At 60.0% G+C, this 13,730-nt stretch overlaps 1 protein-coding gene across 2 annotated transcripts; it reads right to left on the bottom strand.

Moving 5' to 3' along the window:
* Positions 1-731: 731 nt before the first annotated feature.
* LOC133350156 (D(4) dopamine receptor-like) lies at positions 732-12,202 on the bottom strand. 2 transcript variants are annotated; one of them, XM_061564183.1, is made up of 4 exons: positions 10,374-12,202; positions 8,211-8,323; positions 5,928-6,721; positions 732-2,362 (listed from the first exon to the last, which is right to left on the bottom strand). In XM_061564183.1, exons 1-4 carry the CDS (start codon positions 10,755-10,757, stop codon positions 2,154-2,156), a joined length of 1,500 nt encoding a protein of 499 aa, XP_061420167.1. In that variant the 5' UTR covers positions 10,758-12,202; the 3' UTR covers positions 732-2,153. The 2 variants fall into 2 exon arrangements, with proteins under 2 accessions (XP_061420167.1, XP_061420168.1); XM_061564184.1 differs by having other exon boundaries at positions 8,232-8,323.
* Positions 12,203-13,730: the final 1,528 nt, after the last annotated feature.

The raw sequence follows: 13,730 nt of genomic DNA, 5'->3' as shown, positions 1-13,730 counted from the left end.
GACAGCTCTCAAAGTGAACAAATGAAGAGGTGAACAACGAATGAACGGGTGTCCAAGTCTGTGCCGTATGTGCAAAGGTGAACCACACGAGCGGCTGATCGCGTCAACAGGTGCGAAGGTAAACAGATCGAGGGCCCAGGTGATCAAGCGAACAGAGATGCCAGGGTGTACAAACGGCACCAGGTAAGCGGGTGAACACGTGAACCGATAAATCCGCGACCAGGTGGACGGTGTGACCACGTGTCCGCCCACGTGTCCAATTCGACAAGTGCATGATGGGAGAGTGCGGCTGTCTTCGTGAACGACAGCCGCTCTCGCGCGAGGTGCACGGCGCGCTTTTGTTTTTGATTCCCCGAGAATGGACGCGGGGTCGTGGCTCCCGAGGAAGCTCGAAGCCCACGGAGAGAGCGGCAGCGATTGAATGTTCCGAGCAGCAGCAACAACAACAGCAGCGGCAGCAGCAACAGCAGCAACAACAACAGCAGCGACAGCAGCAGCAAGACGCGTGCTCAATGTGTGTTGGAGTCTGTCTTGTCATCACACCATCATCATACCACCAGCAGGATCGTCATCGCCACGAGCACCAATACTAATCAACCACCACCAACGTCTTCATCACTATCACGACCATCAACGCCACAATTACCGCCGATATATAATTAGAAACACCACCAACATCGTCACCACCACCACCGTTGTTTGTAATAAAACGGCGGTGCTCTGTGCGGTAGCCAATCACCGTGAATTTTATTCTCTCGACACTCACCGCACAGGACAAAACCACGAAAGCCGCAGCGCACACGGACCCCAGGGGGCCCCCGGGGACACCTCCACACACCGGGGCCAAAGGGGATCCAGTGAAGGGGGTTACCGTCCCCGGCCACGTGTGTGAACTGTGGGGTTGATCCAGCCTTGGCGGGGTAGAGGGGTCGCTGGGGGGGGGGGGGGCGGAGTCTTCCTCTTTGTGAAGGGAGGTGAGGCCGTGGGAGCCGAGACTCCACATTACCGAAGCTCCACTCCCGCGGAGCTCCTGATGCCAGAGCTTCTCGGCTCCACGACGGTGTTTGTCTGCTCCATTCCGGAGTTTCTGGTCTCCGGTTGCCAGAGTTTAATGGCCCCATGTCAGGGTTTACAGTTGGCAGTCGCTGGAATATATCGGCTCCGTGCCAGAGTTCTATGTCCATCCCACGTTTTCTCGACTCCATTCCGAAGTTTTTTTAATATTCCACGCCAAAGTTTCTCCGTTCCACGCCGGAGTTTCTTTGCTTCGCTATCCGGGTTTTCTCCGCGGTCGAGTTTCTCTACATAGCATATAGCCCCCGACTCGATATCAATGGATTGTAAGTTAATAACGACGACAACAATAAATAGTAAATTATGCAAATCAGTCACTCGCTGACTGCCACTTGATTCAGGATCAGAGCAGAAGCGGATTTCGATATAAATCAGCGCAGCAACGTTGGGAGAAGATTCAAAAGACGAGTGGAGAGGATGACGAGGTGCTTGGAGTGACGGTGAGAAAGCGGTGTTGTGTCCGTGTGTGGGTGTGTGGATGGATGTGTGTCCGTGTGTGGGTGTGTGGATGGGTGAGTGGGGAGCGGTAGTGTAGGTGGTAGCGCTACGCTGCGCTACAAACCCGGCGACCCGAGTTCCATTCCCGCTCACGGCCAATACCAGTGGCGATTATCTGAACCGGTTCTGGACCTCCCCGAGATCGAATTAAGCATCAAATGAGTACCTGGTGAAGTGTGTAAACATTGTCACTGGGGAGACAAAGGCGGTCGGGCGTGGTACTGGCCACTTACCCCCTCGTGTGCCGTTCCGGCCTTCAAGGGTGCCCGTTAACAGCACTTGCCCCTCCAGTCTGTTAAGGCTATACGGGGGATCTTTGTCTTTGTGGGGTGGTTGTTTGTGCACACACCCAGAGCCGCCCAGTGGGGGAGCCGCTGGACCTCACACGAGAGAAAATCCCCACAAGGGGCCGGCGGATGGTGACGCCGTCGGGGGGGGGGGGGGGTCCCCACGTGGCATTCTTCCGCGGGTCCCCGGGCCCCTGAGTGGAGGCGCGTGGCTCCCCCCCTGAGTGGAGGCGCGTGGCTCCCCCCCTGAGTGGAGGCGCGTGGCTCCCCCCCTGAGTGGAGGCGCGTGGCTCCCTACGAGGCGGAGCGGCAGCAGAGCACCTTGCGGAAGACGCCGCGGAACTCGGCGTTGAAGGCCGTGTAGATGATGGGGTTCACGGCGCTGTTCACGTAGCCGAGCCACGTGACGACGCTCACGAGCGCCGCGCTGACGCCGCACTCTGCGCAGAGCGCGTGCGTCACGTGCACCACGAAGAAGGGCGTCCAGCAGGCGAGGAACACTCCTGGGGAGGGGGGGGGCAGGAGGAGACGAGGCTCACCCGCGCAGTGCCCTAACTCACTCGATCGCCCACCCGCGTCAGTCTTTCACTCAGCGACTCACCCACCCACGCGATCACTCGTTTGCTCGGCCATTCATTTGCTTCAAGCTACTCGACAATTCAATAAACTGCTCGCTCTGTCACTCACTCACTTGCCCATTCACCCATCAATATAGTCACCAAACCACCCACACTCGCTCGGCCGTTCACTTAACTCAACAACTCACTTGACCATGCACTCGCTAACTCACTCACCCACTCGCTCGCTCGCTCATTAACTCCCCCCACCTACTCACTCGCCCGCCAACTCACTCGCTCAAAGCAGCAGCTGAGAGTAGCAGCCCTGTTCGCCGCGACATGTGCAGCAACACCTCTCTGAGAATGAAAACGTCGGGTTGACTGCCGCGCGGTGAACTCGTCTCCGCGGTAGCGTGCGTGGGAACGTCTGCACCCCCTGATGTGTGGAATGTTTAAAACAAATTAAGATCACGAGTTGAAGACATCTCGCAGCGGTAGTTCTGCGAAATCTGCTTCCTCGGGCAATTCGTTCCCTAGCACAGAGAACGCGGTGACGGCACGGCTCTCGGAGGGCTCTGGGCGGGACATTGCATCTCGTGCCACGGCAGCACAAGCCATTGGCATGAAATACTGGGAGAAGTAAAATGTAAACGGAACACGGAGCGCCGTGTTCTTCTTTGGTCACCGATCGAGTTCCCTGCGCGCCGCGCGGGAGGCCCACGCGAGTCACGGCTGCTGCGCGTTGCGCATCGATCGATCGATCGAGAGCCGTGCCCTTCCTGCACCCCAGCCATGCTCTTCCAGGCATGCCCATGACAAGGTGTGTGTGCAGGTACACGCGTGCCGAGGTACACGCGTGCCCAGGTACACGCGTGCCCAGGTACACGCGTGTCTAGGTACACGTGTTCTCAGGTACACGCGTTCTTAGGTACACGCGTGCCCAGGTACACGCGTGTCTAGGTACACGAGTGTCTAGGTACACGTGTTCTCAGGTACACGTGTTCTCAGGTACACGCCTGCCCAGGTACACACATGTTCTCAGGTACACGCGTGCCCAGGTACACGTGTGTCACGGCACAGGCGTTACTCAGGCTACGAGGGCCGCGGCGCGCGTTCCCCGAGTGGCGCCGCGCGAGGCGCAGTCACAGCGAGGTTTTAAATCCCGCGACCACCATCAGCACCCCGTCCCCTCGCTGGAGCGTGAGGCTCGTAATTAACGACGCAGTGGGGGGGGGGCGGGGATTGCAAATCTCGAGGCGTCGACGGTTCCCGACGCGGCGACCCGACCCCCCGGTCCATGGCGACATCAAAGCCGAGTGGTTTCCCCCCCCCCCCGCCCCGCTCAATATCGGCATCGCTCCCCTTTAGATATCAAAAGGAATAATTTCCCTTTATACCGATCGCTTCCCTCCCTTCCTCTCATCCCTCCTCCACCACCACCGCGCCTCCTCACCCCTGCCCTGCCCCCACCACGCACGCACCGTGCGCCCTGACACCTCCCCAGCTCAAACAAAAGTTGCTGGGCGGCGGGTGACACGTGGCAAGTTACAGGTGAGGTGCGAGACGCGTGACAGGTGGCAGCACACACGTGGCACGCCAAAGGTGCGATGGTATCGGCTTGACAGCAATGACGGGCGGCAGCTGTCATGTGTCAGGCGACAGCTGACGGGTTGGTTAGGCTGCAGGTGACAGATGATATAGGTCCTGGCTGACAGGTGGCGCGTGGCGTGACATGAGCTACGGAGTTTGTTGTCCTTCCCCCGTACCACCGATTAGCACGGATCGCGCCGTACGGTGCGAAAGAAGTTCACCGTACGGTGGGGAGACAGAGACGCGTACATTGGGAGCTCACCCAGAGAGCAGCGTAGCCTCGCCCCGCGTTCGAGAACGGCCTCGGAAAGTTGATATGGCAGAACTACTTTTGAGAGCCCTGCGATTGCTGCTCGTAAACTCTGGGTGGGCGCTGCGACTGTTCACAATCCCTGCTGAGAGGGGAGCGTCTCTGTTGAAACCTCAACAGCAACAACATGAACCGCTCCCCGACACGTCGAAGCCGAGTTAAGTGAAAAGTAATTTGGGGAATGTTTTGTGTGCGATCGTTAACTGGCTGAGACCATCAACCTCGCTACCCTGGTCAACCGGGTTCAATCAAAATCCGAAGTAGAACCCACAGGGACTCCACAGTGCCGTCTTTGTATCTCCGACATGGCCATTATGAGCCCCTCCACTAACCTACCACTCCACTCACCTACCACGCCACTCACCTACCACGCCACTCACCTACCACTCCACTCACCTACCACGCCACTCACCTACCACTCCACTCACCTACCACGCCACTCACCTACCACTCCACTCACCTACCACGCCACTCACCTACCACTCCACTCACCTACCACTCCACTCCACTCACCTACCACTCCACTCACCTACCACTCCACTCACCTACCACTCCACTCCACTCACCTACCACTCCACTCACCTACCACTCCACTCACCTACCACTCCACTCACCTACCACGCCACTCACCTACCACTCCACTCACCTACCACTCCACTCCACTCACCTACCACGCCACTCACCTACCACTCCACTCACCTACCACGCCACTCACCTACCACTCCACTCACCTACCACTCCACTCACCTACCACGCCACTCACCTACCACTCCATTCACCTACCACGCCACTCACCTACCACTCCACTCACCTACCACTCCACTCACCTACCACGCCACTCACCTACCTCTCCACTCACCTACCGCTCCACTCACCTACCATGCCACTCACCTACCGCTCCACTCACCTACCACTCCACTCACCTACCACGCCACTCACCTACCACTCCACTCACCTACCACGCCACTCACCTACCACGCCACTCACCTACCACTCCACTCACCTACCACTCCACTCACCTACCACGCCACTCACATACCACTCCACTCACCTACCACTCCACTCACCTACCACTCCACTCACCTACCACTCCACTCACCTACCACGCTACTCACCTACCACTCCACTCACCTACCACTCCACTCACCTACCACTCCACTCACCTACCACTCCACTCACCTACCACGCCACTCACCTACCACTCCACTCACCTACCACTCCACTCGCCTACCACTCCACTCACCTACCACGCTACTCACCTACCACGCCACTCACCTACCACTCCACTCACCTACCACTCCACTCACCTACCACGCCACTCACCTACCACGCCACTCACCTACCACGCCACTCACCTACCACTCCACTCACCTACCACGCCACTCACCTACCACGCCACTCACATACCACTCCACTCACCTACCACGCTACTCACCTACCACGCCACTCACATACCACGCCACTCACCTACCACTCCACTCACCTACCACGCCACTCACCTACCACGCCACTCACATACCACTCCACTCACCTACCACGCCACTCACCTACCACGCCACTCACATACCACGCCACTCACCTACCACTCCACTCACCTACCACTCCACTCACCTACTACAATGGGCAGCACCCGCATCGCCTTCTGCTCCCTGCCGCTCATTCTCCGCCCGCCCCGGCACGGCCGCTCCCCGCCCCGACCCCTTCTCGGCCGGGGTCCCTGTGCGGGGGGCAGACCCCCCCCGCAGGGACCCCCGCTGTGTCCCTCCGGGTGCTCCTCCTCCTCCTCCTCTTCATCGTCCGCTCGGGGGATGTCGACACTCGGGGGCCCCGCCGCCGCGCACGAGACCCCATCTCCTCCTCCTCCTCCTGCCGGGGGGCTCGGCGTCGGGGCCCCCCGAGGGAGGAAGGCGACAGCGGCAGGGCCGGGGAGGTATCCCGCCTTCTGCTGCTGCTGCTGCTGCTCGAATCTACCCCCAGCGTCCCCTTGCAGGGGGGGCGCCCTCCCTCGACCATTCCCCAGCGCCTCCCCCCCCGCCGGTGCCGCCGGTGCCGCCGCAGCCCCGGCCCCGGCCTTGCGCGCTTCGCGGGGGCCGCGGCCCGAACCGTCGGCCCGGCTCCGGCTCCTTCGAGAGCGGCGCCACCGCCGGAGTCCGCGCAGGATCCAGTAGTAGAGCGCCAGCATGATGGGGCAGGGCACGAAGAAGGAGCACACGGACGAGTAGAGCACGAAGCTGCTGCTCTCCAGGCGGCACACGGCCGGGTCGCGGCGCTCCACGTCGTTGAGGCCGAAGATGACGGGGCTGGCGACGCCGAGCGACAGCACCCACGTGGCGCCAATGAGCACCAGCTGGCGGCAGCCGAAGCGGCTGCGGTTGTACTGGAAGGGCACCACCACGGCGATATACCTGTGGACAACCACCACCACCACCTCACCACTACCATCACCTCACTGCCACCACCACCACCCCACCACCACCACCTCACCACCACCACCTCACCACCACCACCTCACCACCACCACCTCACCACCACCACCTCACCACCACCACCACCACCTCACCACCACCACCACCTCACCACCACCACCTCACCACCACCACCACCTCACCACCACCACCTCACCACCACCACCTCACCACCACCACCACCCACCACCCCGCACCCACGCGAGGCCGGGAGAGGCTTTGCTTGAACACAAATCGCGGAGGTGTAAATGTTGCGTCGTACACCCTCCTCCACCCGACGCAGCAGCCAATTACAATTGCAGCACCGAGCGCGTTGTGCGCTCTTCCAAGACGAGAGGCAACTCTCACGTGATGCACACCCCGCCCTGAGACGCGGAGTGGGTTGAGTTGGGTGAGAGTCGTGAGCGTGGTGAGTGGGCTGTGTGTGTGGTGAGTGAGTGAGTGTGGTAAGTGTGGTGAGTGTGGTGTGTGTGGTGAGTGTGTGGGGTGAGTGTGTGGGGTGAGTGTGGGGTGAGTGTGGTGAGTGGGCTGTGCGTGTGGTGAGTGTGTGGGGTGAGTGTGGTGTGTGTAGTGAGTGTGTGGGGTGAGTGTGTTGGGTGAGTGTGTGGGGTGAGTGTGGTGAGAGTGTGTGGTGAGTGTGGTGAGTGTGTGGGGTGAGTGTGTGGGGTGAGTGTGTGGGGTGAGTGTGTGGGGTGAGTGTGGTGAGTGTAGTGAGTGTGTGGGGTGAGTGTGTGGGGTGAGTGTGGCGTGTGTGGTGAGTGTGTGGGGTGAGTGTGGTGAGTGTGTGTGGTGAGTGTGGTGAGTGTGTGGGGTGAGTGTAGTGAGTGTGTGGGGTGAGTGTGTGGGGTGAGAGTCGTGAGCGTGGTGAGTAGGCTGTGTGTGGGGTGAGTGTGTGGGGTGAGTGTGGCGAGTGGGCTGTGTGTGGGGTGAATGTGTGTGGTGAGTGTGTGTGGTAAGTGTGGTGATTGTGTGGGGTGAGTGTGGTGAGTGGCCATGGCCCCGGGTTGTTTGAGGAGGCACTGAGCTTCGGCCACATCCGCCTCTCACCCGTCCCTCCTGCCGCAGAAGCAGAGACACTGACGCCGCAGCAGTGCGTGGCCAAACCTTGACAAATACCGCTGCTGCTGCTGATGCTACTGATGATCATCCTCCGACAGCAACTCCTGATGATGATTCTGCTGTTGATGATGACGATGCTTATAATGCTGCTGGTGACGATGCTACTGCTGCTACTGATGCTTATGATGATGCTACTGCTGCTGCTGATGATGCTGCTGCTGATGATGCTACTGCTGTTGCTGATGATGATGCTACTGCTGATGCTGCTGCTACTGCTGCTGTTGCTGATGCTGCTGATGATGATGCTACTGCTGCTGCTGGTGACGATGCTGCTACTGTCGATGATGACCGCGATGGAGATGAACCGCACCTGTCCACACTTATCGCGCACAAGTTGAAGATGGAGGCAGTGCACAGCATCACGTCCATCGTCATGAGCGCGTCGCACAGAGCCGTGCTCAGGGTCCACGTGCCCCCCAGAAACTGCAGAGAACGGGGGGGGGGGGGTAACAGTGGCGAACGGGCGGGGAGGGGAGGTGATGTCAGACTCCATGGGCATGGCGTCACACCCAGGTAATTAAGCCTCAACGCTCCGATGATAATGATTATGGGGGACTATCAATCACCCTCATCATCATTATCAATTAAGATGTCACCTCATCCCACATTACTTGGCTCCACCGAGCGCGCAGCGCGGCCTTGCCAGTGGCCCCGCGCCTCACGGATCACGGCTTGGCCATCAATCAGAGAAGCCGCTCCTCGCGCCGCGGCGCCTTTCAATTAAGAGCAGCGACCCGGGCAGTGCGGACAGCGGTCACGAAGCCCCACGCGCGCCCTCTCGTCCAGGTGCCGCTGGTGGTGCGGCGGGGGGCGGGCGGGCGAGCGGGGAGAGGGCTCCAGGAGTGGCCTCGTGATGGGTATCTGTGTCGCCAGCGGCTGCTGGAAGTGGGCAGCGGTGCTGCTACGCGCTCCGCGGTTTGCGATGTAGACTCACGTGGAGACTCACAGGCTCGCATAGCGACCGATGGACCTACATAGAGAGCCACAGACTCAACTATAAATGGCTTCACGCGTCGCTTCACGGTGAAAATATCTGGTGATTTGAGATACAGACTCATACGGAGACTCGCATACTTACACAGAGGCCAACAGACCTGCACAGATACCCAAAGGTTCAAGTAGAGGTGGCTTCAGAAAATGCTTTCGCCTGTGGTGATAATGATGATTGGTGCCAGCAGCAAGCGCACTGTGGGCTGCCCCAAATTGTCCACCGGTGCACGGAATCTGCCCAATGTTGTGATGCATTGTGGTGGAGGTGCCAGGGGACATCTCTAGGGATTGTAATCTCGTTGTGGTGCAGATGCCAGGGGACATCTCTAGGGATTGTGGTGGAGATGCAGTTGAGGCGGTGTTAGAGGCCGCAACGTGTTCCGTAGCGCGCGAGGTGCGTAGAGACATCGGCGTCATCATCATGTACGTCACCGCCGTCCACGTCACGTCTACCGGCTACACAGTACCATCATCAGCGTCGTTGTCCTTATTACCATCATCGCCACCACCACTTCCACCAACTACCACCATCGTAGTCGTCGTCGTCACAATCATCTATTCATCACCAACCACAATTACCACGACCACCAACCATCGCCATCAGCCCTAACCACCACAACGTCGTCATCACGAACATCAGTTTGTTGCTCTTCCCCGTACCGCCTATTGGAAGGGTTGACTCCGTACGGTGCGAAAGAAGTGAAACGTACATACATTACTACCACCACCTAATACCATCGCCATCATCACGAACCTCCACCGTAACCACCGCAACCGTCCTAACCCATCCCCCGTCACATTAATAATCAACCCGAACCACCACTTAATAATAATTATCATAATTTACACTTATTAGGCGCCTCTCAACTCAACATCACCAGGACGACCAACTGTCCACGATTACATCCACCACCTCCATCACCACCACTACAAAAAAAAGATCCCCCGTATAGCCTTAACAGACTGTAGGGGCAAGTCCTGTTAGCGAGCACCCATGAAAGCCGGCACGGCACACGAGGGGGGGGGGGGGGTGGCCAACACCACGCCCGGTCGCCTTTGTCCTCCCAGTGGCGATGTTTACACATTGCACCGGGAACTCATTTGAGGTTGAGTCGACCTCGGGGAGGTCCGGGACCGGTTCAGATAATCGTCACTGGTGTTGGCCGTGAGCGGGAATCGAACTCGGGTTGCCAGGTTCGTAGCGCAGCGTAGCGCTAACCGCTACACTACCGCTCCCCACACCACCACCACTACCACCACCTCCATCACCACCACGACCACCATTCGCACCAAGCGTCATCTATCTCTGCCAGCTCCATCACCACTGCTCACCTCCATCACTTCCGATATCACGTAATGTCATCCAAACTGTCATCATCACCACCCACCAGCACCACCATCTCTTCCATCACCTACACTGTCACAAAGCGACATCCGTCTCTCATCACCACCACCACCACGGCAGCACCACATTGGGACGCACCTCTGCGTAGACGTAGAGCGGCAGCACGAGTACGGCGAGCAGGAGGTCTGCCACGGCGAGGCTCACGATGAAGTAGTTGGTGGCCGTCTTGAGCGCCTTCTCCGTGAACACGCTCAGGCACACGAGGACGTTGCCCAGGATGATGACCGCGATGAGCGCCACCCCCAGCGTCAGCGCCGCGTAATTGTGCTCCAGGGGGATCGCCGCAGCACGACCCGTGTCCCCCTCCTCCTCGGCCGAGGCCAGCCCCGACCCCAGCTCGGGCCCGAACCCGGCCCCCGGCCACGACCCCGGCGCCGAGAGGTTCCATGGCGCCGCGGGCCGCGTTCCGTTCGCCGCGAGACTCAGCGCAGGGAGCTCAGAGGCCGCGCCGGGGCCGCTCATGGCGCGTGCAGCGTGGCATTGGAGACGCCCTGCCGCTGGTGGTAGTTGTGGTGGTGCTGCTGCTGGTAGTTGTGGTGGTGCTGCTGGTAGTTGTGGTGCTGCTGCTGGTAGTTGTGGTGGTGCTGCTGGTAGTTGTGGTGCTGCTGCTGGTAGTTGTGGTGGTGCTGATGGTAGTTGTGGTGCTGCTGCTGCTGGTAGTGATATCGACGATGGAGATGATGTAGGTGATGGTTGTTGTTAGGGTTGATGGTAACAACAACAACACGACTACTGCTACGTGTGGACTTTGAACTTATTTCACACCCCAGGTCGACAACCGCGCTCGGGGTCGGTCCCCGGCATGGAGCCCCGCGGGGACGCGGATCCCGGCACCGAACCAGACTCCTGGAGACGCCAAGAGGCTGGTGACTGGTGAGGTGGAGACGCCGAGAGGCTGGTGAGGTGGAGACGCCGAGAGGCTGGTGAGGTGGAGACGCCCCGGGCTGGATGAAGCTCGTGGCGTCGTGCCGAGGAGGCGGGGGACAGGGGGGGGTCTATGGGGGGCGCCTCCCTCCCTCAGGAAAGGCGCGCAACGCGGAGCGGCTCCCGCGGGTCCCACGCGCGAGGCGCTCCGCTCCGGCTCGGAGTCTCCGCAGCGCGACAGCAGCCCGGGGTGGAGACGGGGCGCGAGGCGCCGAGTACGAGGAGGAGGAGCGGGCAGTGAGCAGCGACGTTGTTTTTAGTTCCTCTTGAGGTCTCCTCGCTTCGACGGAACCCTCACGAGGCGCGCCAAGACCCGCGCGTGTTGCGCTACCACGCGCGATGGTGGTGGAGGTGGTGGTGCTGGTGGTGGTGCTGGTGGTGGTGGTGCTGGTGGTGCTGGTGGTAGTGGTGCTGGTGGTGGTGGTGTTGGTGGTGGTGGACTGGAGGGACAGATGGATCCGTTCTGTCCTCCAGTGTCTCCTGCACGCGGGGGTTTTCGAGACGCGTTGCACCCACGTCCCACAAACGTGCGCAACCACTACCACCACCACCAACAACAGCAGCAGCAGCGGCGGTGTTGTGAATGAATGTAAATCACGGCGCGTGGCCGCGCAGCGACCGCACGAGGGTTCGAGTCGGGGGTCCGCGTGGCGGCCGCGTCTCTCCGCGCGCCTCTCCGCGCGCCGCGGCAGCGGGGGGCCGAGGGGCGCACGAGTCCGGGCAGAGGGCGAGGGATGAATCGGCAGAGATCCCCTCGATGCAGACTCCGCGGTTTATGTGCGCAGCGCACACAGCTAGCACATATCCACAAATACTCTCTCTCTAACTCACACTCTCTCTCTACCTCACACTCTCTCTCTGTGAGTCTCTCTCACACTCTCTCTACCTCACACTCTCTCTCTCTGTGATTCTCTCTCTACCTCACACACTCTCTCTCTCGCTCTCTCCCTCACACTCACGCTCTCTCGCTGTGATTCTCTCTCGCGCTCTCTCACGCTCACGGAGGAGTGAGCAGTGGAAACTGCAGCCCCCCCTCCAACGACGGCGAGGACGCGCGTGCGCTCCTCCCCTTGGCGCGACGCAAAGCGAAATAAATAAATATATCTCAGTGCACGGAGTGGGACGGGGTCGCGCGCGAGGGGGCAGCACGGAACGTCTGACAGTGCAGGACGAGAAGGAGCCGCGCTTCGACCGGAAATTGATTAATCAAATTATGCAATGAATGAGTGATCGAATTGAGCGGGAGACGAGGGGGGGCACGGAGAGGTGGGAGACGATGAGAGGGAGGGGACTGGGGGAGGTGGGAGACGTTGAGAGGGAGGGGACTGGGGGAGGTGGGAGACGTTGAGAGGAGGGAGACTGGGGGGGTGGGAGACGTTGAGAGGGGGGAGACTGGGGGAGGTGGGAGACGTTGAGAGGGGGGAGACTGGGGGAGGTGGGAGACGTTGAGAGGGGGGAGACTGGGGAGGTGGGAGACGTTGAGATGGAGGAGACTGGGGGAGGTGGGAGACGTTGAGAGGGGGGAGACTGGGGGAGGTGGGAGACGTTGAGATGGAGGAGACTGGGGGAGGTGGGAGACGTTGAGATGGAGGAGACTGGGGGAGGTGGGAGACGTTGAGAGGAGGGAGACTGGGGGGGGGGGTGGCGTTGGGAGGGGGGAGACTGGGGGAGGTGGGAGACGTTGAGAGGGGGGAGACTGGGGGAGGTGGGAGACGTTGAGAGGAGGGAGACTGGGGGGGGGGGAGACGTTGAGAGGGGGGAGACTGGGGGAGGTGGGAGACGTTGAGAGGGGGGGAGACTGGGGGGGTGGGAGACGTTGAGAGGGGGGAGACGTTGAGAGGGGTGGGACTGGGGGAGGGGGGAGGGGGGACTGGGGGGGGGCGAGGGGAGATAAAAGTGGCTCGCGATACATCGCGGCTACAGAGGTCGCCATGGCGACGCCGGTGGCATGGTGGATTTGGCGCGCGTCCAATGGGATTAAGAGTGTCCGATGTTTGTGCATTTCTCTCTCTCTGCTCCCGCCGTGAATATAAGAAAAATAACTCTTACTGCAACAAAAACAAACATCCAAAAGTCACCCACAGGGCGAGGTGGCTCAGAGCGCTGAGCCGGGCACTGCTAAGAGCCTGAGTTCAAATCCATATTTCAGCCACCTGTGATGAAACCGGCTTCTCAGCCCTGGTCACAGACGACTGCCAACAACAAAAACACCCCCCACTCCATTAAATTTGGTTCCGCACTTGATTTGGAGAAATTCTATCTCCGAGATCTTAAATATCGGGTTGTATGTCGTGGGAGGGACGTTGCTGGCACATTGTCTGCCAGGGGTGAATATCGAGCAGGAGATGTCAGACACGCCGGCTCGGCTGACTCGCCCGTGAGTCACCACCCACACACCGCAGCTCGTTAACTCAGACGCGGCCCTCAATCTCCACCGTGTAAGTGACAATCCCCGTCACCCCCTCCAGCCCCTCTGGCGTGGACCAAACGCGTGCCACTTGGCGAGGAAGG

Source organism: Lethenteron reissneri, chromosome 33 (genome assembly GCF_015708825.2).
Source record: "Lethenteron reissneri isolate LAM-NWPU_2019-01 chromosome 33, ASM1570882v1, whole genome shotgun sequence".
In the NCBI taxonomy this organism is placed as follows: Eukaryota; Metazoa; Chordata; class Hyperoartia; order Petromyzontiformes; family Petromyzontidae; genus Lethenteron; species Lethenteron reissneri.
Note: the sequence above shows the minus strand (reverse complement) of the source record. Positions and strands in the feature narration are given on the sequence as shown.